Below are 26,734 nucleotides of genomic sequence, written 5' to 3' on the forward strand. Positions count from 1 at the left end.
AGGGGGGAAAGAGAGGGGAGAGAGGGGGGAAAGAAAGGGGGGAAGAGAGGGGGAGAGAGAAGAGAGGGAAGGGGAGAGAGTGAGAGGGGGAGACAGGGGAGAGAGAGGGGGTGAGAGGAGAGACAGAGAGGGAGAGAGGAGAGAGAGAGAGAGATAGGGGAAAGAGAGGGGGAAGGGAGAGATAGAGGGGGGGAGAGATAGAGGGGGGGGGAGATAGAGGGGGGGGGGAGATAGAGGGGGGGAGAGATAGAGGGGGGGGTTGAGAGGAGAGAGAGCGGAAGAGAGGGGGGAAAGATAGGGGGGAAGAGAGGGGGAGAGAGAAGAGAGGGAAGGGGAGAGAGTGAGAGGGGGAGACAGGGGAGAGAGAGGGGGTGAGAGGAGAGACAGAGAGGGAGAGAGGAGAGAGAGAGAGAGAGAGAGAGAGAGGGGAAAGAGAGGGGGAAGGGAGAGATAGAGGGGGGGGGAGAGATAGAGGGGGGGGAGAGATAGAGGGGGGAGAGAGAGAGAGGGGGGGGGTTGAGAGGAGAGAGAGCGGAAGAGAGGGGGGAGAGAGAGAGAATCTCTGTGTCGAATTTGCCCAGGTGACCGGCATGGATCAGGCTGCGGCTCGGTGCATACTGGAGGACAACCAGTGGCTGCTGGAAGTAAGTACCAAGCACTGGGTAGAAACGGTGGAAGGTAGTGGACTTCAAATGGGGGTGGTTGGAGAAAGCATCCTGCTTTCCTGCTAGATTTTCACTTACTGTAACTGCAGGAAAAATGTTCCCGATGTTGGGGGCGTTCAGAACCATGGGTCACAGTTTAAGAATAAAGGGGGGGGGCAGTTAGGACTGAGATGAGGACAAACTTTCTTCACGTAGAGAGTTGTGAATTTGTGGAATTCTCTGCCACAGAAGGCAGTGCAGGCCAATTCACTGGATGCTTTCAAGAGAGAGTTACATTTAGTTCTTGGGGCTAACGACATCAAGGGATATAGGGAAAAAACAGGAAAGAGGTACTGATTTTAGATGAATAGCCATGATCATATTGAATGGCAGTGCTGGCTCGAAGGGCCGAATGGCCTATTCCTGCACCTATTTTCTATGTTTCTGTGCTTGAGTATATGGCAATAAAACTCGATCACTTGATTTTGAAGCATTCATGCATGGTGGAGGTATAATGTAGTCATAGAGTGATACAGTGTGAAAACAGGCCCTTCGGCGCAACTTGCCCACACCCGCCAACATAGAAACATAGAAAATAGGTGCAGGAGTAGGCCATTCGGCCCTTCGAGCCATGTCCCAGCTACGCTGCCTGCTTTTGGTCCATACATCCAAACCTGTCCTATCCATGTATCAAACTTTTTCTTAAATGTTGGGATGGTCCCTGCCTCAACTACCTCCTCTGGCAGCTTGTTCCATAAACCCACCACCCTTTGTGTGTTTAAAGTTACCCCTTAAAAAGTCACCTCTTAAAAATACTTCATACAAAAAAAATTGAAATCATACTTCTACAGTGCACTAAAACATGATTTTAATACATCAAATTTCAAAAAGTTCCTACCCTTCTTCCACACCCTCTCCCCACTCGGTTGCTCCACTCCCTCACCGGGTACCCCCAAGGCCAGTGATTAGTGATCGCACAGCCTCCCCCTTTCAAAAACGCTCCAATCCAATTTAAAGCATATATATTGCATTGAAGTGTAAGTTATAAGAATCGCTACAGTATGCACCATATTGCACAATTTCAAGCTGAAAAATGCAAATGTGCCGTACCAATGGGAGGGAGAAATGGAAAATTACACTCATTAACGGGGGAAATAGAGAAAATGGCTGTCAGGCAAGGCAAGACAAGTTCCAGCTGTGAGCAGATAGAGGCAACTCCCACTGAGATAAACAGGGATCAAATACTATTAAGAGAAGTAGGCTATAGTGATTAAGCTGGAAAGAGTGCAGAGAAGATTTACGAGGACTTGAAGGCATGAGCTATAGGTGTCGGATAAAATATGACTTTATGCCTTGGAGGGCGGAAGACTAAAGGGTGATCTTATAGGGATGTACAAAATCATGAAGGGAATAGATAGGGTGAATGTACAGAGTCTTTTACCCAGGGTGGGAGAATTAAGAGTCAGAGGTGATCGGTTTGAAGTGATAGTGGGAAGATTGAATAGGATTGAATAGGAACCTGAAGGGCAACCTTTTGACTCAGAGGATGATCAGTACATGGAATAAAGTTCCAGATGAGGTAGTTGAGGCATGTACTACAACGGCAATTAAAAAACATTTGAACAGGTACATAGATAGGAAAGATTTATAGTGATGTGGACCAAAAGTGGGAAATGGAACTAGCTTAGATGGGGCATCTTGCTCAGCATGGACGAGTTGGGCAGAAGGGTCTGTTTCCATACTTTATGACTCAATGTTAGGGATTGATTATTATATAAATGCAAAATCCACACGTAACCATTGTAATGTGAACGTTATAAGTTGTTGTGTCAGTGAAATATCTTGGAGCCCTCATTTGAAATGCTTCCCCAGTACACTTGGCCAAGGCCTGAATAAACTGACTTATTCAAGAGACTCAGCTCTGTGATGACACCTTCTCTGTATGCTAGCCCAATCTGAGCTGTAAAATTAAGAGGGTGACTCGGCCCCACGGGAAGCAATCAAGGTGCAGATTAGACACTCAAATCCCTCCAACACAGTCAATTTATTGCAATTAATTACAAAGGAGCATATTAATAAAAATGAAATTCAAATAAAGGAAGTCATTTACCTTTCAAGGAAATTTTATGACCCATTCTATTGAACAGGGCCGTGACTGGCATAAAGTGAAGTGTCCAAGTACAAATTGCACGTGGTCCTGCACTTTGCTAAGTTGTGGAAAGCCCTCCAGAGGTAAAACAAGCGATTTGATGCAGCCACATACTACCACCAATGCATTGGATAACTCTACATTGCAGTGCACATGGGTGTAACTTCAGAACATTCTAACACATGCAAAGCTAATGCTCATAAAATTTAACCCATTCAGTCCAAGGGTGAAGTTCATCCTTACAAACCCCTTAACATTTTTGAAAAAAATTCCGACTGTTTCTAAATGTCTCAGATTTTCAGAAACATTTACAGAGGTGGGAGGGATCGTTGAAAGCACAACTTATCAGGTGGCTCTCAGGGGCCTTCATGGCTGGCAGGAGGAGAGGAGCTGAGTTGCTGCAAAAGATGATCGTAGCGAGTGAACGCGAGGCTTGGGTTGTGCGAGTGGCATCTGGTGCACTTGGACATCATTATCATGGTCACTTGAAGAGCCACAGCCCACTGGGAGTTTGGCCCACTGCTGGTAAGGCTTGGGATGGTGGTATTGGAGCGACCAGGGCCTAAGAGCCAGTAAGATTAGGATGTATACTGAACACCATGATAGATGTTTTAATGCAGCATGGGCAGACCTCCTGCTCGTCATTGCCCCCTGCAGTTGGGTAAGGTGAGGATGCCGGAGTGGTCCACCTGATTTTCCTCTCCCAGCACTGCCCGAGTAATTTCAGCAGTCTTAGTATGTGCACTTCAATTAATTTCTATAAACTGAATGCATTTGGGTTAACATGTTTCTATTAATTTTATTATTAAAAATTATTTCAATGTTCTGCCTCTGTTTTCAATCATGACGGAAGCAAGTATGCTTTCCCGTGAGCATGTCACTATGTTTCCAAAGCATGAGACCTGATCCACTTTCAGATCTGAATGTAGCAAATGAGCACTGTGTGAATTTTACATGCTCAACTCAATGCTGTCCTTTGCTATGTGCAGGGTTGCCTTTCACCAGTCCTGCAAGAAGACTCACCTCTGCAATGCAGGCTCAAAAAATAGGGAAAATAAAAGGTTGCTCTCAAAAACTCTGCAGAATACCAGTTAATTTCTTAGCCTGCCTTTCTCCAAATCTTCTCTCAATCCAGGGAGTAAAGCTGGTAAAAAACAAACCCACCTCTATTCTTCTCAAATTGTTCATGAAAGGAACAATAGAATTAGACAAAATGGCAGGCTTGGCTTCTTTAAAATTTGAAAGAAGTGAAGGATTTATTTGGGTGCTGTTTTCTTATAATTGGTAGATGGCAGTGTGGCTATATGATTCCTAAATGGATTAAAAAACAATGAGATTTGACATGCTGGAGATCAGCGGATAGATGCTGCGGAGGAAATTCATTCATCTTAGTTTATCTCATCCTCACAGAATGAACCTTTACTGTCCCTATCACAACATCAAGCTGCTCACCAAATGAGTCCAATCATCTTGCCTTCAGTGCCTTATCCAGAAGACCCTTCCATCCACTCATTAGCTTGGCCTGAACACCTCTCTGACCAATGCTGAATTTGTTTGCCGGAAGGCTGGGTATGTTGGGATTTTCCCCCCTGGATGATAGGGGACTGATAAGTGACCTTTCAGGGATTTATAAAATGAAGAGAGGCATAGAAAAGGTGGATGGTTAGTCATTTTCCCAGGGTAGAGGAGTCTAAAACCAAAGAGCATAGGTTTAGGATGAGAGGGCAAATGTTTGAAGGGGGACTGATGGGTGAATTTTTCACACAGATGGGTGTGTGGAATGAAATGCCACAGGACACGGGGGAGAGGGGAATAATTACAATGTTTAAAAGACTTTTGAACAAATATATGACTAGGATATATGATCAAATATATCAGCGCCTCTACTTCCTGAGAAGACTACGGAGAGTTGGTTTGTCAAGGAGGACTCTCTCTAACTTCTACAGGTGCACAGTAGAGAGCATGCTGACCGGTTGCACCGTGGCTTGGTTCGGCAACACTTGAGCGCCCTGGAAAGGAAAAGACTGCAAAAAGTAGTAAACACTGCCCAGTCCATCATCGGCTCTGATTAGTTATGTTGCTGTAGGTTTGCAGACCTTCCTTCCATCGAGGGGATTTATCGCAGTCGCTGCCTCAAAAAGGCTGGCAGTATCATCAAAGACCCACACCATCCTGGCCACACACTCATCTCCCTGCTACCTTCAGGTAGAAGGTCCAGGAGCCTGAAGACTACAACAATCAGGTTCAGAATAGCTACTTCCCCACAGCCATCAGGTTATTAAACCTGGCTCAGACAAAACTTTGATTATTAATAACCAATAATCTGTTATTTGCACTTTATCATTTTATTTATTCATGTGTGTATATATTTATATTATAGTATATGGACACATTGATCTGTTTTGTAGTAAATGCCTACTATGTTCTGTGTGCTGAAGCAAAGCAAGAATTTCATTGTCCAATCAGGTACACATGACAATAAACTCACTTGAACTTGAACTTGAAGGATTTAGACCAAATGCAGGCAAATTAGACTAGCTCAGATAGTTATCTTGGGCCGAGGGGCCTGTTTCCATGCTGTGTAACTCTAACACACAATGCAGAATTAGTGGTGAGAACGGAAGTCAGAATCTTTTTAAAAAGGAAACTGAGCGACTTTCTAAAAAAAAAGGAAGAAAATAATCTGAGAAGTGCGGAATGGGATCTTTGAGAGAGAGGCTTCTGGTATGATAATGAGAGGAGATATCAGATGAAAATCATTGCACATGGACTTCAAGGACACTTAAAAGTTTTTAAGTCTCTAAACCTACAGAAACAGAACTAATCAGACTGGGATTGGATCAAAGAAACTGCAGAAGCACAAAGTTCAAATCAAAATGGGGGCACAGCGGTGCAACTGGTTGAGCTGTTGCCTCACAATGCCAGAGACCCGGGTTCAATCTTGACCTCAGGTGCTGTCTACATGGAGTTTGCACATTCTCTCTGTGACCACGTGGATTTCCTCTGGGTGCTCCAGTGTCCTCCCATATCCCAAAGATGTGCGAGTTTATAGGTTAATTAGCCTCTACAAAATGATCACTAGTGTGTAAGGATAAAGTGGAATAACATAAAACTAGTGTGTACGGATGATCAATGGTTGGCATGGTTTCATTGGGCCGAAGGGCCTGTTTCCATACTGTATCTCGAAACTAAAGCAGGGGTTGCTTGAAGCAGTCAGCAGATCAGGCTGGAGCAGTGGGGAGAAAAACTAAGTTTTGGGTCCAAGGTTCTTCTATTGGAGACATGAGAAAAAAACAAGAATGTCAATTTGCAGAGAGGGTGAGAGGGAGAATCAGCAGTTGGAGGCAGAATAATAAAAAATAAATAAATTTAAACAGAGAGGCACTGCTTTTGAGAAAAGAATGGAATAATTATCTGCAATTGTTACATTGAATGTGTCATTTTCAATTCATCTTTCACATATGAATTGAATATTATGAGAGGGAATTTTATTCCAGACTTTGTATTTTTTGTAAATATTTGTGACTAATGTACAGCAGAAATTCTGTTAACCTAGCTAGTATTGTGGGTTGAGGGATTCAATGTATTCGGGCAGAAGATGAGGTGTTGGTGACGTGTTCTCAGAGCATGGGTTTCGATGGTGCAATGTGGAAGTCAAAGGCAGGGAGGTGAGAATTGAAGTTAAAGCAACCGGAAGCTTTGGATTGGATTGTAAACCAAACCAATGTGTTCCGCAAAGATATCATCCAATCTGTGTTTAGTTTCTCCAGATTGAAGAAATCAGAATGTGAACACCAAATAAAATGCACAGAATTAGAAGAAATGCAGGTACCTCACTGCTTCACCTGGAAAGACAGACTCTACTGCTGGGTAATGGTAAGGGAAGAGATAAAAGGATTGGTGTTCACCTTCTGTATTTACAAGGGACGGTGCAAGGGGAAGGGATCGGGTGGTGAGATGGGGAAGCTGGCTGGGAAGGAAATAATTCTTTAGATGTTGACAGCAGAAATCGGGGGTCAGCAGAAATTGGGAGTGACAGAAATCCCAGTGGATGATCTGTTGAATGTGGAGGTTTGTGAGGTCAATGCAAGAGCATAGGAGCTGGTAAGAGAGGAGATGAAAGCAGAACTATTGTAAAAGGAGAGCCAATGTGAAGTGTAGAGAAAGAATGTCATCAGATGGGGTGATCGAGGTGGATGGTATTGCAATAGAAGCTTAATAAGAACTGAGGAACAAAGAAGAAAAATTGGGAAGGGCAAGTGACTGTTGTGCTCATGGGTGAGGCTTTTAGGATCAGTGACTACTGTTCTATTAGCTTTAATATATTTATGGAAGACAAGAGAAAGTGAAGTTTTGGTCAGGAAAAAGGAAGCAAGGGTTAGGTGTAGGCAGCTGGGATCAAGTGCATTCCTGGAGGAGAAACATACTTAAGAAGGAAATCAGGAGGGCAAAAAGGGGTCTGGAGATGGCTCTGGCAGATAATATTAAGGGAAATCCAAAGAGATTTTATGTACATATAGGGGAAAAGGGTGACTAGAGAGAGAATAGGACACCCCAGAAACCCAATTGGTCACCTCTGTGTGTGGTCGCAGGAGAGGCAAAGTCCTCAAATGTAGGTATGTTACAATACTTACCTTCAGCGGCGCTGCAATTCTGCCGCTGGCAGTGTGCGCAATTTTGGTGCCTTGGGGGGGGGGGGGGGGGTTAAAACACGTTTTTTCCCTACCTTGTCCTGGATTATATTTGGTTGGAGTGCAAGCTTTTGCTGAAGAATTGTTCCGATGGCCGTTCTGTGTATTTTTTTTTTTCAATCGCCCGACAAGTTCAGCGCTGGAGTAATTTTAAAAGCAACTTCTAAAGCCGTCAACGCCGACAACGGGGACGGATTTCACGTACGGGACAGGTAAATGAAAGCCGTTTATTTTATGTATAAAAGTGCTCCTTAAGATGCCTTTAATTCACATTTTAGGTTGCGAAACGGTGATTTTTTTCCCCATAGGAACCGGCAGTATTTTTCCTGCCGATACGGGTTTAAATTCACCGCAACCGCAATGTTCCAATTGATCGCGTTCCAGAAAATCCCACACGCAAGATGATTTAAATGGCCATTAATTTACAGGTATTAAACATTAAATGCCTTCCATTTGGCCTATAAATCCATGACAATAGGATTTAAAAATTATGTTATATTGTGAATTCTTGTGTGAATGTTATTTGGACACTTAGGCGATTTAAAAATGTTAATCTATTCTTAAGAAATTGATAGATGTTTAGATCTAGTAATTGAATCTTGTAATTAGCTACAATTAGGTAACTAACTAATTATATGCTTTAATTTCAAGTCATCTAAGTAAGATTGTTTCATATTTGTTTCAGAATGTTTCAATCTATAATAACTGAAAATTTCTTTCAGTTCTCTTAATTTTTTTAAAAGTTATGGGCTTTTGACTGTCCTCGATCACAGCTTGTGTTAAGTCAATGGAAAAGCAATAGGGAACAAGATGCTAATTTCCGAGTATGAGTATGAGTATAATGGCCATAACTTTTTTAATACTGAAGATATCAAAATGAATTAGGTGTCAAATTAAACGAGTAGTAAATTAGTATTTTTCCACTGTTTTTACTTTAGAGAAAGACATGTAGACTAAGGAATTTGGGACAGTTAACTGAGGACAGTCAATATTACGGTTGAGGAGGTGCTGAACGTCCTTAGGTGTATAAAGATGGGCAAACATCCTGGGCTTGATCAGATATATCCAAGAATACTGTGGGAAGCTGGATAAAAAATTGCAATGCCCTGGCTAAAATATAAGAATCATCATTAGATACAGGTGAGGTGCCAGAAGAGTGAAGAGTAGCTAATGTTGTGCCTCTATTTAAGAAGGGCTATAAAAAAAGCCTGGAAACTATTGGCCAGTGTGTCTAATATCTGTGGCAGGCAGGTTACTGTAGAGTATTCTGAAGGATAAAATATATACATGCATTTGGATAGACAGGGGTTGATTAGGGATAGTCAGCATGATTTTGTACTTGGGGGTCATGTCTGATAGATTTCAGCAAGACATTTGACAATGTCCTGCATGGTAGGCTGTCTGGAAGGTCAGAATAAGTTGAAGAGAGAGGGCAGAGACAGAGAGAGGGCAGAGACAGTGAGAGGGCAGAGACAGAGAGAGGGCAGAGACAGAGAGAGGGCAGAGACAGAGAGAGGGCAGAGACAGAGAGAGGGCAGAGACAGAGAGAGGGCAGAGACAGAGAGAGGGCAGAGACAGGGAGAGGGCAGAGACAGGGAGAGGCAGAGACAGGGAGAGGGCAGAGACAGGGAGAGGGCAGAGACAGGAAGGCTGCGGGTGGACGTGGACTCGAGGGAGGCTGCGGGCAGACGAGCGTCAATCTGAGGCCCCGGAGCGAGGCGGCGGGCGGGCATCAAGCCGAGCTTGGCCCGGGGTAGTAGCCTCCCCACCATCCTACCGTCGGGGTTGGGGGGTGACGTCACTCGAAGCGCGTGGAACATTCTGTGTGTGAGATGGCGCCGAGCAGACCCATTGTGATGTCATCAGTGTAAGCTCGTCGTTTAAATTCAAAGTCTTTTGATATTTTAAAACATTTTTGTAATAAGTCGAAAAATAAAGCGTGAAATGTTCAGATAAAGTGAATTTGGACACGACAGAAAAAATAGCAACCGGAATATGAAAAATATTATCGTTACCGCGTCGTTTTTACGTGAAGATGTAAAAACACACACATATACACACACACATACAAGATCAGAGTTTCAGAGTTATATAGATAGATGGTGGTTTTCTGTCCCTCCTACACTTGTAGACAATGAGTTCCAGACCCCCATCCTATGGGTGAAACATCTTTCCTCGTCTCACCTCTAATCCGTTACTTTTAATCGATGCTCCCTATTTTTTTTAACCCCTTAATGACGAAACATTGGTTCATTGATATTATTCTAAAGATGCCTTTCATTATTTGTATTCCACAATTAAATCTTTTCTTAGCATCTTTTGCTTGAAAGAAAGCAACCCCTGTTTATTCAGTCTTTTCTCAGACAGCACTTTTCCAACTTTGGCAAAAACCCCAAATCTCCTCTCCAGTGCTGTCACATCTTTTTTGTAATCTGTATGTAGAATGCATAATCTCCCTGATCTAATACCCCGTGTCTCATCTGATGAAGGAAAAAACATTCTGTTTTTAAACATATTCACCTGTCCCACTATTTCAAGGATCTGGTGACAAACATTGCAAGGTCGCTTTATTCCTCTGCACATGCAGTGAGGCATTTGGGGAGGGAATACACACTCCCATTTGCTGTGTATTCCTCCCCAAATGCTTTACCTCATGCTTCTCTATCTTAAATTCTATTTTCTGTTTTTCTCTCCAACTAGCCAGAGCATCTCTGTCTTTATTCAGTTTACAGCTTCTCTGTCCACTGTCAACCATACCACCAACTTTTGCATCATCTTCTTTATTGTGCTCCCATACTTCACTAAGTGTGCATCTATATATATGGGGGTCAAGTATTGAGCTTTGAGAAGTTCCATGTGTGTGTGAAGAAGTAGCAAAGGTCTTCAGTAGACAGGAGCATTAATTTAGTTAGATCTGAGAAGGCAGGGTAGAATTTTCAACTCAAAGATTTAAAAGTAATATATATTAATTAAACAATTTTCTCTGAATGGTCTTGTTTGATGATATTTTGTCATACCTCTTATTGACTGTGTTCAGTCCCACAGCTTGAAACTCGATGACACGTGTATTGAGGTCGAGAGTGGCCCCCGCGTGAGTACCCAATGGGCCACTTAGTTCAGGGTTGCGCCTATGGCTGCTGATATAATTGGAGTCTTCCATCTCAAAATGGCAATATGGCAGGAGGCTGCGGCCTGTCACGGGTATCTTTGGACCTTGCAAACCCACCTTTAAATTTGGCATGCTGGGAAAATAAAAGGAGCAGAGAATGTCACATATATCATCAATCTTCATCATTTACACAGGCTGCCTGAAGTACAATCAATAGCAATATAGATGTGAGTGCTGAATGAGCATGTGCACATGTGCCTGTGTGGGAATGAGCACATATCAGTGCTGTGTGCATGTGTGCACCAAGTGTATGCATATTTGTATGCACATGTATGTTTGCAAATATGACTGCATGGAGTGAGTGTGTGGTTGCACGAGTATGTAACAAACACACACATGTGGTTGCACGTTTATATTCATGTTTGAGGCACATGTGTGTGCAGACATGTTTCTGTGTGTGTGTGTGTGTGTGTGTGTGTGTGTGTGTGTGTGTGTGTGTGTGTGTGTGTGTGTGTGTGTGTGTGTGTGTGCGTGTGTGTGTGTGCGTATATTTGTGTCTTTGTGAGTGTGAAGTGAGAAGCTTCAGTTTCCCTGTTCAGAGCCCTCATGCCCTGATTGTTAAACATTAACTTGCTGGAAAGGTAGTGCCTTGCAATGATTGGCCTCTCAACCATGCCTGTTTGCACCTGCATGGAAGGTCCGAGCACATTTCTGAGCAAGGGACTAGAGGGTTCCCATGCATTGTGGAATTTATACTTAGATGTCTTTAGAGCAGACATAAACACATAGAAACATATAGAAAATAGGTGCAGGAGTAGGCCATTTGGCCCTTCGAGCCAGCAACTTCATTCAATATGATCATGACTGATCATCCAAAATCAGTACCCCGTTTCGGCTTTTTCCACATATCCCTTGAGTCCCTTAGCCCTAAGAGCTAAATCTAACTCTCTCATGAAAACATTCAGGGAATTGGTCTCCACTACCTTCTGTGGCAGAGAATTCCACAAATTCACTGGGTGAAAATGTTTTTCCTCATCTCAATCCTAAATGGCCTACCCCTTATTCTTAAACTGTGACCCCCGGTTATGGATTCCTCCAACATCGGGAACATTTTTCCTGCATCTACCCTGTCCAATCCTCTAAGAATTTTATATGTTTGTATAAGATCCCCTCTCATCCTAAATTCCTGTGAATACAAGCCCAGTCGACCCATTCTTTCATTATATGTCAGTCCCGCCATTCCAGGAATTAACCTGGTGAACCTATGTTGCGCTTCCTCAATAACCATATAACCATATAACAATTACAGCACGGAAACAGGCCATCTCGGCCCTACAAGTCCGTGCCGAACAATTATTTTCCCTGTCCCACCTGCCTGCACTCATACCATAACTCTCCATTCCCTTCTCATCCATATGCCTATCCAATTTATTTTTAAATGATACCAACGAACCTGCCTCCACCACTTCCATGGAAGCTCATTCCACACCGCTACCACTCTCTGAGTAAAGAAGTTCCCCCTCATGTTACCCCTAAACCTCTGTCCCTTAATTCTGAAGTCATGTCCTCTTGTTTGAATCTTCCCTATTCTCAAAGGGAAAAGCTTGTCCACATCAACTCTGTCTATCCCTCTCATCATTTTAAAGACCTCTATCAAGTCCCCCCTTAACCTTCTGCGCTCCATAGAATAAAGACCTAACTTATTCAACCTTTCTCTGTAACTTAGTTGTTGAAACCCAGGCAACACTCTAGTAAATCTCCTCTGTACTCTCTCTATTTTGTTGACATCCTTCCTATAATTGGGCAACCAAAATTGTACACCATACTCCAGATTTGGTCTCACCAATGCCTTGTACAATTTTAACATTACATCCCAGCTTCTATACTCAATGCTCTGATTTATAAAGGCTAGCATACCAAAAGCTTTCTTTACCACCCTGTCTATATGAGATTCCACCTTCAAGGAACTGTGCAAGGTTATTCCCAGATTCCTCTGTTCAACTGCATTCTTCAATTCCCTACCATTTACCATGTACATCCTATATTGATTTGTCCTGCCAAGGTGTAGCACCTCACATTTATCAGCATTAAACTCCATCTGCCATCTTTCAGCCCATTCTTCCAAATGGCCTAAATCACTCTGTAGACTTTGGAAATCCACTTCATTATCCACAATACCCCCTATCTTGGTATCATCTGCATACTTACTAATCCAATTTACCACACCTTCATCCAGATCATTGATGTACATGACAAACAACAAAGGACCCTACACAGATCCCTGAGGCACCCCATTAGTCACCTGCCTCCAACCCGACAAACAGCCATCCACCATTACCCTCTGGCGTCTCCCATTCAGCCACTGTTGAATCCATCTTGCTACTCCTGCATTTATACCCAACAGTTGAACCTTCTTAACCAACCTTCCATGAGGAACCTTGTCAAAGGCCTTACTAAAGTCCATATAGACAACATCCACTGCTTTACCCTCGTCAATTTCCCTAGTAACCTCTTCAAAAAATTCAAGAAGATTTGTCAAACATGACCTTCCAGGCACAAATCCATGTTGACTGTTCCTAATCAGACCCTGTTTATCCAGATGCTTATATATATTATCTCTAAGTATCTTTTCCATTAATTTGCCCACCACTGAAGTCAAACTAACAGGTCTATAATTGCTAGGTTTACTCTTAGAACCCTTTTTAAACAATGGAACAACATGCGCAGTACGCCAATCCTCGGGGACTATTCCCGTTTCTAATGACATTTGAAATATTTCTGTCATAGCCCCGGCTATTTCTACACTAACTTCCCTCAATGTCCTAGGGAATATCCTGTCAGGACCTGGAGACTTATCCACTTTTATATTTTTCAAAAGTGTCAGTACTTCTTTTACTTTGAAACTCATAGTATCCATAGCTACTCTACTAGTTTCCCTTACTTCACATAATTCAATATCCTTCTCCTTCGTGAATACCGAAGAAAAGAAATTGTTCAATATCTCCCCCCATCTCTTTTGGCTCTGCAGATAGCTGTCCACTCTGTCTCTCCAATGGACCAATTTATCCCTTGTTATCCTTTTGCTATTAATATAGCTGTAGAAACCCTTTGGATTTACTTTCACCTTACTTGCCAAAGCAACCTCATATCTTCTTTTAGCTTTTCTAATTTCTTTCTTAAGATTCTTTTTACATTCCTTATACTCCTCAAGCACCTCATTTACTTCATGCTGCCTATAATTATTGTAGAACTCCCTCTTTTTCCAAACAAGATGTCCAATTTCCCTTGAAAACCAGGGCTCTTTCCAATTTTTACTGTTTCCTTTCAATCGAACAGGAACATAAAGATTCTGTACTCTTAAAAGTTCCCCTTTAAATGTACTCCATTTCTCTTCTACATCCTTCCCATAAAACAAAATGTCCCAGTTCACTCCTTTTAAATCATTTCGCATCTCATCAAAGTTAGCCTTTCTCCAATCAAAAATCTCAACCCTAGGTCCAGTTCTGACCCTCTCCATAATTATATTGAAACTAATGGTATTGTGATCACTGGACCCGAAGTGCTCCCCAACGCATACCTCCGCCACCTGTCCCGTCTCATTTCCTAACAGGAGGTCCAGCACTGCCCCTCCTCTAGTAGGTACCTCTATGTATTGCTGCAAAAAACTATCCTGCACACATTTTACAAACTCCAAACCATCCAGCCCATTTACAGAATTCCCAGTCTATATGTGGAAAGTTGAAATCTCCCACAATCACTACCTTGTGCTTACTACTAATATCTGCAATCTCCTTACATATTTGCTCTTCCAATTCTCGATCCCCATTTGGCGGTGTATAATACACCCCTATAAGTGTTGCTACACCTTTCCCACTTCTCAGTTCCACCCAAATAGCCTCCCTAGATGAGCCCTCCAATCTATCCTGCCAAAGCACTGCTGTAATATCTTCCCTGACTAGCAATGCAACACCTCCACCTCTTGCCCCTCCAATTCTATCACACCTGAAGCAACGAAATCCTGGAATATTTAGTTTCCAATCACAGCCCTCCTGCAATCATGTTTCACTGGTCGCCACACCATCATACTTCCAGGTGTCTATCCAGACTCTAAGCTCATCCACCTTTCTTACAATGCTCCTAGCATTAAAATATGCACATTTAAGAAACCCCCGCCTCTTATTCTCTGTTTATTTCCTTTTTCTTCTTTCTCCTCTTGTGTCCGAGTGCTTCCCTTTTCTGCTTCCTGCCTCCCATTCTGTCTACTAGCTTTCTCTATTTGAGTCCCTCGCCCCAACCATTCTAGTTTAAAGTCTCCCCAGTAGCCTTTGCAAATTTCCCCGCCAGGATATTGGTCCCCCTCGGGTTCAAGTGCAACCCATCCTTTGTGTACAGGTCCCACCTTCCCCAAAAGAAGTCCCAATGATCCAGAAACTTGAATCCCTGCCCTCTGCACCAGTCTTTCAGCCACGCATTTATCCTCCACCTCGCTCCATTCCTACTCTCACTGTCGCGTGGCACAGGCAGTAATCCTGAGATTGTTACCTTTTTGGTCCTTTTCCAATAGCAATAATGTTAAATGTTAAATTAGGAGACCAAATTAGGAGACCAAAATTGTGGTCTCATCAGGGCCCTGTACAACCGCAGTAGGACCTCCTTGCTCCTGAACACAAATCCTCTCACAATGAAATGAAAAGGTGTAGAAGAGGCAGACAGAGTGGGTGATGAATATTTCACTGAATGCAATTATTCTAACTTCGAATGTCAGCAGGCATTCACTATTCAAGACAGTGCTATGAACCTCATTACAGATTCCATTTACTTTAACAGCCTCTCTCTGTAGGCGTTCAGGAGAATCTTTACCACATGGCAGATTTAAAACACATTAAATGAGCATCAGTCAGAAGCTGCTATAAATAGACTGCAGCTTATCAAACTTCCTAATAATTAATTATGACAATGTAGGTTAAGCGCTGATTACTTTTATCATGAGAAATGATTATCATAATTTAAACTGCAGGACTGAAATTAAAGGGAAAATGTATTTATAGCACTAACTTGCCTCACACCAACATCACATCACAGTTATAGTAATGGAATGGAATGAGATTTCCCAAGCCACTTTTTCAGAGCAGATAGTTCAGTGGCACCAATGAGATCAGTAAAGCAATGAAGGATGGAGGCTTCCCTGCTATGCTTAATCCCAATGGTACTTGTGGATGATGCAGTAAAACAGGCCAGAGAAAATTTAGTTATTCACTTCCAAGCCTTGACTGAACAAACCCAATTGTATTTTAACTCTTCAAGGGTACATAATCATATCTTCTTGGTAGGATGAACATAGCAGTCAACATGAGGCTTACATCTTTATCCCATCGTATTCACTGTATGCTAACCAAATGGTGCCAGACACTCTTCGCCAAACAGCTGAGCTTTACTGAATACTGACTACTGGTAGGAAGTTGGCATTGGTGTCCACAGCGCTTGGTAGCCCTGAGATTTATCTCTGTGCCAGGTTTCCCTCATCATGGATGCAATCTGTGTTTTTTTATGCACGTAATACAAACAGCTGCACCAACTCAGCAGTGTAAATTGGAGATTGATATGTTCTTAGTAAGGGTGTCAAAGGTTATGGGGCTAAGGCAGGAGAAAGGGATTGAGAGAGAAAAATAGATCAGCCATGATCGAATGGCAGAGCAGACTAAATGGGCTGAATGGCCTAATTCTGCTCCTATGTCTTATGATCTTATGACTTACCAAAATACATCATCACACACTTGTCTGTTAAATTCCATCTGCCATTCCATGGCCCACTTCCCTAGTTGATCCTTTTGTAACCTATGATAACTTTCCACATTGTTCACCAATATCGTGTCATCTGAAAATTCATGAACTATGTTGACTACATTGTGGCTGGCTAGCTCACACTAACCTCATGCAGGTAAGGTTAGATCATATGTGATCCAGAGTGAGCTAAACAACTACCATGACCATTGATCTTGTCAAAGGCTTTGTTAAAGTCAATCTAGACAATGTTCATTGCCCTGTCCTCATCAATCTTCTTGTTAACCTCTTCAAAAACTCACATTTGTGAGTCATGGTTTCCCACATGTAAAGCCATGCTGACTATTCTTAAGCCCTTGTCTATCCAATTGCTGACGGATCCTATTCCTCAGAATCTCCTCCAGTAACCTTGCAATTTTCATACAGGAAAAATAAGTCTGCAGAGGATGTAATCAATCTCTCTTACAGTACATTCAGCTCTGAATAATGTTAACAAAAGAACACCTATGTCAGAATACTCTTCACTGAACACAGCTCAGCCTTCAATACCACAATACCAAATAAGCTAATCTCTAAAGTTCTGCAGTTCAGACATGGAGCCTCCATCTGCACCGTCATCTAGATTTCCGGTCCGTCAGACATCAGTTAGAATTGGTCAAACATTTTTCTCTTCCCTAACACTCAACACTGGTGTGTCTCAAGATTGAATGCCCATTCTCCTGCTCTACTCCAAGACTGTGGCCAAGTGCAATGCCAACACTATGTTTAAATTCGCCAAGGATGCCACTGCCGACCAGATCAATAACAGAGAGATATAATGTATAGAAACGAGTTTGAGAACAACCTAGCCCATCAGCAAGCCAAAATAATTAGTTGTTCACCCCCTGAAACTGCAGTATGGTGAAATCAGACCAGACAATCTCGTTGGTGTAGACAAAAAATGCTGGACTAACTCAGTGGATCAGGAGCATCTCTGGAGAGAAGGAATGGGTGGCGTTTCGGGTCGAGACCCTTCTTCAGATTGATCACTTTGGTGTGTTGCCTGAGGAAGATTTGAAACATCATCAAGGACGCCTATCTTCTGGTCCATTCATTTGCCTCTCCCCTACCTTTTGGGAAGAAGATCTAGGAGCTTGAAAGCTCAGACAAGCAGATTTAAGAACAGCTCCTTCTCCATTGATAAATTTGCCAAATGTTGCCAAATTGTTGCTTACTTACTGAATGTTCAATATCCCTCTATAGCCTCCTTAAATGTTCTTGGTGTCATCATGCATCACCAAAGCAGAGTATACCCAAGCAAAATTTGGCATTTCAACAAACAGGCTATCAGCTTTTACCTGCAGATGAGCATGGCTTCAAAATCACCAACATCTTTCGGGGCAAACTTGACTTGGAATTCCAGTGCATCCATTGCAGCAATCATTCCAGTGTACGGCTCCACGATGAAAGGCGGGTTGTTGGTATCAACACTTAGATGAGGAAAACTGCTTTCAGTGGAACTGCTGGACCCGCTGCTGGTCTGAATAGCTTTGTTCAATGAATAGATGGCAATTGACCTGTTTGAAGCTTGAAATAGACATGAATAATTGAAAAAGATTGACATGTCAGTTCATATCGCTATTCCAAAATTTTAAAGCATAGAGATACAAAACACTGCAAATGATGGAATCTGCAGCAAAAAAAAACAAGCTGCTTGAGGAATGGTAATGGTGTAAGCAAATACGATGGTGGCATTTAAGAGGGTTTTAGATGGGTACATGAATATCCTGGGATATGGATCACATGCAGGCAGTAGAGATTAGTTAACTTGGTATCATATTTGGCAGCCATTGTGGGCTGATGGGCGTGTTCCCATATTGTACAGTTCTGCATCCTGAACAGGCACATAAACTAAACAATATGATTTTAAAGATGGTGTAGGATTGCAAGACCTGATGGTAGCATTCAGCAGTCTTTGCAAAGGGCAGAGCAAGGGTGCTGAACTGTGACTAAACAAAGGAGATCCTTTGTAAAGAGGTGCAGAGTACCCATGGGAATAAATCATTTAAAACTTTTTAAACACCTGCATTTTGAATTTTGAATTTCTTTACCAATCTTTGATCCTAAAGCTTCGGAAGCATGCAGAGAAGGCACAAAGAAAATCTGCTAGAATGATACCAGCAATGAGGGATTTCAACTACTTGCAGAGACATGATAAACTCCTCATAACAGATTAAAGGAAGGCACAAGTGATGGAAATCTGAATTTAAAAATGATTTATAGTCAGAGGACATCGATTTAGGGTTATTGGCAAAATAATAGGCATTGTCTGAGATACTGCATGCACTGTCTGACTCCTTATTGGGTGCAGATTTTATAAAAGGAATTCTTAAAGAGGTATGAAATGTGTCTAATGGACTAATGTACTGGATGTCTGTATGGACAGAGCACACATGGATATTAGGATTGTCTGTGGCCATGTGGGACATGAGATATTACTGGAGAACGATTCAACGGTCAGCGGTTCAACAGTCCTTTATTGTCACGTGCACCATTTAAAGTACAGTGAAATTCGATTTACCATAGTCATACCAGAAAAAAAGCAACAAGACACACAACTACATAAAAGTTAATATAAAAATCCACCACAGTGGATTCCCCACATTCCTCGCTGTAATGGAAGGCAATAAAGTGTAATCTTCTTGCCATGAAATTAGAAGAAAGATAATTAATATATAAAAATATATATATGACTAGAGCCAGAATTTTGCCACAAATGCCATGTGCCTTTTCATGCCTTTTTTGATGATTTCACCAGGATAATGCCCTTTTCATGATCAAGTGCATAAATCAGCCTTTTTTTGCTGTTTTGCTAAAAGGTGATTACAATTATGTTTTCTATGTTAACACGTTAATATTAATGTTATTATTAACGTGTTAACATAGTATAACTTACAAGAAAACTTCCACCACAGGGGCGAAACCGGTGGTGCTACCGTCAGTCATTCATTTGTTCGTGCTGCTGCCCACTGGTTCAGTCTTCTCCAGGATCTATTTAAGAAAGAACTGCAGATGCTGGAAAAATCGAAAGTAGACAAAAAAATGCTGGAGAAACTCAGCGAGTGAGGCAGCATCTATGGAGAGTAGGAATATGGCGACGTTTTGGTTTGAGACCCTTCTTCAGACTGATGTGGGGGGGGGGAAAGAAAGGAAGAGGTGGAGACAGTAGGACTAGAAGGAGAGTTGGGAAGGGGGAGGGTGGAGAAGATAAGGGCTATCTACAATTAGAGATGTCAATGCTGGAGTGTAGACTACCCAAGCGAAATATCCAAGCTTGTCTCCTCACTACATTTACTGCTGGCTCCAGTCGCAAATCTGAGTTTTCAAGTGATCTGTGCAAGCCATTCATTGATGCTGGAATACCACTGTGGAAATACACAGCAGAAAGTATACCAAGCAAGTCATTATTATGGAAAAATTATGTTGACAGCAACTTCAACATTGTTGTGCAGAAAATTAGAGATGAAGTTGCATGCAACAAAATATGGATCTCAATAGACGAGCCAACCGATGCTGTGGGGAGATATGTTGCCAATGTGGTCATCGGTACACTGGAGGCAGGTCAACCATCAAAGGAGTATTTGTTGACATCGGAGGTATTGGAGAAGTCAAACAGCTCAACTATTACTCAGTTGTTTACATCTTCACTTGCTGTAAGGTATAAAACATGAGAAGTTTTATTCCCCAAAATGTTGCATTTGACATGCTTAACTCATGTACTTCATAGAATTGCCAAGCACATACCTAACTTGTTTCCAAATGTCGCGGCGCCTATCGTTTACAAGTGTGGCAGCGCCTATCGGCAGCAGTCCGTCTGTCTTTTTTTAAATTGTTGTCTCGTTAAATGTATGGCTTGACCCTAGTTTTTATTATTTTTCTTTAGCTGTGTATATGTGGGGGGTGGGGTGGGGGAAACCGTTAATCTCTTCCCACGTTCGGGTCCCGACTTTTTCCCGTCGGGTCTCCGGTGTCGTTGGGCCTAACATCGTGGAGCTGGCAGCGGCCTCCGTCCGGGACCAACCTGAGGGCTCCAGTCGCGGAGCCTGCGGACCTGACATCGCGGAGCTGGCCATCTTCGGAGTGGGAGGAGCTGTGGTTGCGCGCAGCTGCGACCCGACTTCGGAGCTTTGGAGGCCCGGTGGATGGTAACATCGGGAGCTCCAGCAACGGCAACTTCTCCCGCTAGAATCGCGGGGTTTAAAGGACACGGAGCGGGGCCTAACATTGCCCGGCGTGGCTTAAACAGCCACAGGACTTACCATCGCCCACCCAGGCTTTAACAACGGGATCCCCAGTTCGCCTCGACGCTGCAGTTGGACTGCTGGACCGCGGGAGAAGAACAAAGGGAAGAGATAATACTTTGCCTTCCATCACAGTGAGGAGGTGTTGGAGATCCACTGTGATGGATGTTTATTTAAACTGTGTTAAGTGTGGGTCTTGTTTTTTTTTGTAATGTTAAGACTGTACAAAATGCAATTTCATTCAAACCAAGCTGTTTGAATGACAATAAAAGGCATTCTATTCTAAATGTCGATCGCCTAGTTTCCAATGTCAAGAAAATCTTCCTCAAAGCACTCACGTGTGCAGTTGTTCAAGGAAATGGCACCCGAGATTTCGCTACCTCCTCAGCCCGTTTTGACTGGGTGGGGTCATGGGTCTCTGCTGTACTCTACTATGCTGCAAATTTTGAAAATATAAAATAAATCGTCAACTGTTTTGAAGAAGAGGAATCCGCTGCAGTCAGGATTGTCAGTGAAATCATGCAGGAAAATTCCCTCCACCACGATCTTGTGTTTATTACTTCCAATTTTGCAAACTTTCCACAAGCTATCACTTCCCTTGAGAAACGTGGCAAACATTAGTGAATAACTTGCAGGGTTTCTACAAAGTAACTGATGATATTCGTAAAGCTCCCGGCGATGTAGGTAAAGACATACAAGGAAAATGTGAGAGAGTGATTTTAGCTAACAAAGATCTTGAAGAAATACAAAACATAGCTAAAGTTCTCAAAGGCAGTTGTAATGCACAAGATATCAACATGAATATAGAGTCTGTAGCTTGTTTTGGGTATGCACCAGTGACCTCAGCTGAGGTAGAAATAAGTTTTTCACAACTGAAGCATATTCTGTCTGACAGACGGCCTAGTTTAACACCAGATAAGTTGAAAAAAATGCTAGTAATTATGTGCAACCAGGCAACTTTGGTCATTTAATGTAGAATACCTTTCTATTATCATTTTAAACCATATTTTGGTGTTGGAAATAAATGTCTTTTTATGCCTTCTTTTGCCAATAAATGCCTTTTTCTTGCCTTTTTTGTAATTTTATTATGCCTTTTTGCCTGCCTATTTCAGTATTTTCTAGTGCCTAAACATCCTGGCTCTATATATGACCATTCTTGACTCTCCTAAATAAAGAAACAAAAAAGTGGTTCAGAACAGTATTTCAGAGTGGCTGGAGAAAGGCCTTAGACTTCCATCTAACCCCTTCTGTAGTGCATGTAGAGTAAAGATTTGAATATTGTAAACAAAATAGAATGATTTAATACATGTAGTTCAAAGGAGTCAGCAGAATTATACTGGGGATTGTTCACTCTTTGGACAGAACACAGTCTGGGTAGAGAAAATAAAGGACTATGCAGACAAGCAACCTTCACGTGGCATAGCATATTAGTGGGGGGGATGATGGCTGTAATGCAAGGGGCTCAACTTGTGCTTGTCGATGGCAATGCTGAGGTACAGAAGGCACAGTTTGGGTAGACACCTCTCAGTCCTTTCCTTTTTATTATCTCAATTATTTACATTATTGTTGTTGTCACACAATGGAGAGGTTACTGCAAAGGGGAAATTGATCTACAAGGCAAGATAAGCACAGGATTAGATGCATTGCTTCCCCAGCTATAATTCCCCATCTTGATCTGCTAGCAGGGTGATGTGGTTTGGCCTTCCATCCAGGGGAACCTTGAGACAAAACAAACAAGGCAGGGTGCTTTACCAGTTATATCCTCAATCAATGCTTCTACGTCAGGCACTGATGAAATTGTTTCAGTGCGGTCACCTCTACCACCTCCGTTCATCACCACCTTCCAGGTGTAATCCAGCGCCCCGGGACCTTTGTTAGTCACCACGATTCTACAAAGTACAAGACACAATTGGTTAATATGATGTTATTTAAGAGAAATGTTATGCTCCACTTGCATTTGCTTCCTCAGTAGGTGTGCAGCTAATTCACCCCAAAGGCAGTGTCTTTGGGAGGGAGCAGAGCAAAACTACATAGATGAGTTCAGGAATGTGATTGACACTTCACTGTCCCCTCATTTCATAGGACGATAGGAAATGGCAGTACTATGAACAAATACAAAAAAATCCAGGAACAGAGAGGGAAGGAAAGAATGAGATTACCCAGTGAGTGGGGGTCAGGCTGGAAGGATGATAATTTCCAGGGATTAGGATTCAGACAGGAAGGAGAAGAATTCCAGGGTGTGAGGAATTCAACAGGAAGGAGAATATCCAGGGAGCATGGAGCAGGTGTCAGTCATTAAAAAGGGGAATATCCAGTAACCCGGCAAGCCATACGCTGGGAACGTCCCAATCAAGCTCTCCAGCAGGTCCGCCTCGTCTGCCGTAGACCAAGGACTCACTCACTGAGGGTGGAGGACCAGCCTGAGCGATCCAACTCGCCCACTGCCGACTCCGAACGCCTTGAGCCAACAAGGTTAATGGGATCTGCCACAAGCAACCGCCGAGCATGTAGGTGGACCGTTGAGAGTGAGGTGGACTGTCGTGGGCAAGGTGGACCGTTGAAAGCATAGGAGGGCTGCCGAGAGCTACAAGGTGGGGAGTTACCAAGAACGAAGGGGGGACCTGGCAGGAGGCTGCTGATAACAAAGGAGGAATCTGGCGGGGGCTCCTGAGAACAATGGGGAACCCAGTGGGGGACAGCGTGCTGCCACGCAGGCAGAAAGATAGGACTGTTTGGTGACTTTGTAACTTTAGTAACTTTGACGGTGCCAGAAACGTGGCAACACTTGTGTACTGCCCAGGTGAGGTCTGCTATATGTTTTTATGCGGTTGTATGTAAAACAAAGCATTTCACTATACCTAGTGACAATACAATATCATTGAATCCATTGAGAGAGCAGGAGTCAGATCAAGCGTAGTACAAAAGTTAGGGAAGTAGACACCTTGAAATCGGGGAGAAAAATGCTGGAAATGATCTCAAGCCATGATCACATTGAATGGCTCAAAGGGCCGAATGGCCTACTCGTAATCTAAAATCCATTGATTCCCACCATCTCTCTGACCTGCTCTCCACCACTCTCCCCCTGGACTCAACCCCCATCTCACCTGATGATCTCACAAACCATCTCAACTCCACCTTGTCTACCTCCCTCAACACTCTGGCCCCCCACAAAACAAGAACCGTAACTTTCAACACATCTTCACCCTGGTACACACCTGCACTTCGTAAACTGAAACAGACTGGTCGCCAACTCGAACGACTTATAAAGAAATCATCTCTCACAGTCCACCTTGAAGCTTACAAACTCCACCTCACTGACTACAAAGATGCTCTCATTGCTGCAAAATCTGCCTACCTCTCCTCCATATTCACCGATCCCTGCCTAAACCACAGAACCCTCTTCTCCACAGTGGGCAACCTCCTCAAGCCTCGAGCCAACACTCTCCCTACCTCTACTCCAGATCTCTGCAACTCATTCCTCCACTTTTTCGCTGATAAAATCAGCACCATCTATCAATCTTTATCCCCTGTACCCGACTCCCCAGCATCTACTCCACCACCTACCAAGGCCCCTCCTTTCAACATCTCCACTGACCTCCTTACCCCTCCTCCACACTGCTTCCTCTCCCAGTTTGACCTGGTCACCCCTATTGAAATCTCCAAACTCATCAGCTCTTCCAAACCCACTACCTGCTCCCTTGACCCTCTCCCCACTCCCCTGTTGAAGTCCTGCCTCCCCGTTCTCTGCCCCTACCTCACTAATCTCTTCAACTCCTCATTGTCCCAAGGAATTGTCCCTTCCACTTTCAAAACTGCTGCCGTTACACCAACCTTAAAGAAACCTGGTCTTGATCCCTCCTCTCTCATTAACTACCCGCCCAATCTCAAACCTCCCTTTCTTTCAAAAACCCTGGAGCGTATCGTTGGTCGCAACTTCATTCCCACCTCCTTGCGTATAACCTACTTGAACCCCTCCAATCTGGCTTTCGCCCCCTCCATAGCACAGAAACTGCTCTCCTCAAAGTCCTCAACGACCTCCTCACCTCTGCTGACACTGGTTCCCTCAACATCCTCATCCTCCTCGACCTGAGCGCAGCCTTCGATACAGTGAACCATAACATCCTGCTCACCAGACTCAAAGACCTCGGCATTGAAGGCTCTGCACTCAGCTGGCTCCGTTCCTACCTTTCCAACAGATCCCACTTCACCTCTCTCCACAACCACACCTCTGCTACAGCCGCAGTCACTCAAGGCGTTCCCCAAGGCTCCGTACTCGGCCCCCTCCTCTTCATCATCTACATCCTCCCCCTTGGTCAGATACTCCGCCACTTCAATCTGGACTTCCACTGTTACGCTGATGACACCCAGATTTACCTTGGCACCAAATCCCCCCACAACCCCCCCCCCCCCCACCTCTCCCATATCAACTCCTGTTTGTCAGCTATAAAAACCTGGATGCAACACAATTTCCTCAAACTCAACAGTGATAAGACAGAATTCCTCCTCATAGGCTCCAAAGCCACACTCAGCAAAATCAATAACCCCACTCTCACCATCGACGGCACCACTGTCTCCCCATCTCCCCAGGCCCGCAACCTTGGCGTGATCTTTGATTCCACCCTCTCCCTTGAGCCTCACATCCGCCATGTCATTAAAACCTCCTTCTTTCATCTCCGCAACATCGCCAAACTCAGACCCTCTCTCACACCGCCCGCTGCTGAAAGACCCATCCATGCCTTCATCTCCTCCCGACTGGACTATTGCAACTCACTTCTCCTTGGCATCAGCTCCACCTACATCAACCGACTTCAACTGGTCAAGAACGCAGCCGCCCGACTCATAACCCATACCAAATCCTGGCATCACATCACTCCAGTCCTCAAACAACTTCACTGGCTTCCCATCTCCCACCGGATCACCTACAAAATCCTGATCCTCATCTACAAAGCCCTCCACCATCTGGCCCCCCCATATCTCATTGACCTCCTCTCCCCCTACCAACCCTCACGGTCCCTCAGATCCACATCAGCCGGTCTCCTCTCCATCCACAAGTCCAACCTCCGCAGTTTTGGGGACAGAGCCTTCTCCAGGGCAGCTCCCAGACTCTGGAACTCCCTCCCCCAACTGATCCGCATCTGGAACTCCCTCCCCCAACTGATCTGCAATTCCGTGTCCCTCACCATCTTCCAGTCCCGCCTCAAGACCCATCTCTTCACCTCTACCTATCCTTAGCCCCACGTCCCCGTCCCTTTTCATCTGTGCATTAATTGCCTCATACTGTGTTTTGTATTGAATTCTGTCTTTACTTTGTGTACTAGTCATGTCTCTACTATTTATTTCATTCCCCTTACATGTTTTTCCTCTACATGCTCAATTTTTGTAAGGTGTCCTTGAGACTCTTGAAAGGCGCCCATAAATAAAATTTATTATTATTATTATTACTCCTACACCTATTTTTCTATGAAACAATCAGCAGGCTAAGCAGTGAGTGTGGAGTTGTAAACAGACATGTCTCAGAATAATATCCTTCTTCAGCACTGGGAAATGTCAGAGGTAAAATAATATGTTAAATTTCAGAAACAGGGTGGGAAAGGGGCAGATAGAAACAGTAGAGCAGGAGAGATTGATTAACAGTATTGGTGTTGGTGAAAGGTGAGAGAAGGCAGCAGAGGATAATGAATAATGAAACATCAGTCAGAGGGAGGTGTAAGAAGCAGGTGGCAAAGTTACCACGAGAGGGAAGCAAAATTCCGAATAGGAAAAGTAGTGAATGCTGAGGGGGTGAGGAGTCTACAGCCCCGGTGTCAGAAGATGGCTTGCGGTTAGGTAGCTCTGTTTCAACCAGCATGGACATGATGGTCCCCTGAGATCATCCAAGCGCAAATGCAAATGATTCACTAATAATGACAAAAATAGTTGCTTATTGCTATTTCAAACAGCTCAGGTGTCATCCATGTGGGTGCTGTGAGAGGCTGGTTTCCTGTGAATGTCCCAACACTTTTCCCGTATCAGACAAGTATGGTACAATTTCTACAGCAAGGTTTAAACAGCATATTGTATAATGATTGCATCACGTTGCT

The 26,734-nt window shown here is 43.5% G+C and overlaps 1 protein-coding gene across 1 annotated transcript in view; it reads right to left on the reverse strand.

The window, feature by feature from the left end:
• Positions 1–26,734, reverse strand: part of LOC116982984 (hydrocephalus-inducing protein homolog) — a 204,439-nt gene that overhangs the window by 54,608 nt on the left and 123,097 nt on the right. The window contains exons 41-43 of the mRNA XM_033036517.1: positions 22,407–22,543; positions 17,712–17,940; positions 10,502–10,726 (exon numbers count right to left, since the gene is read on the reverse strand). Of these exons, the coding sequence (XP_032892408.1) occupies positions 10,502–10,726; positions 17,712–17,940; positions 22,407–22,543 (591 nt within the window). The remainder of the gene's footprint in view (positions 1–10,501; positions 10,727–17,711; positions 17,941–22,406; positions 22,544–26,734) is intronic.

Source organism: Amblyraja radiata, chromosome 17 (assembly GCF_010909765.2).
Source record: "Amblyraja radiata isolate CabotCenter1 chromosome 17, sAmbRad1.1.pri, whole genome shotgun sequence".
Classification (NCBI taxonomy): Eukaryota; Metazoa; Chordata; class Chondrichthyes; order Rajiformes; family Rajidae; genus Amblyraja; species Amblyraja radiata.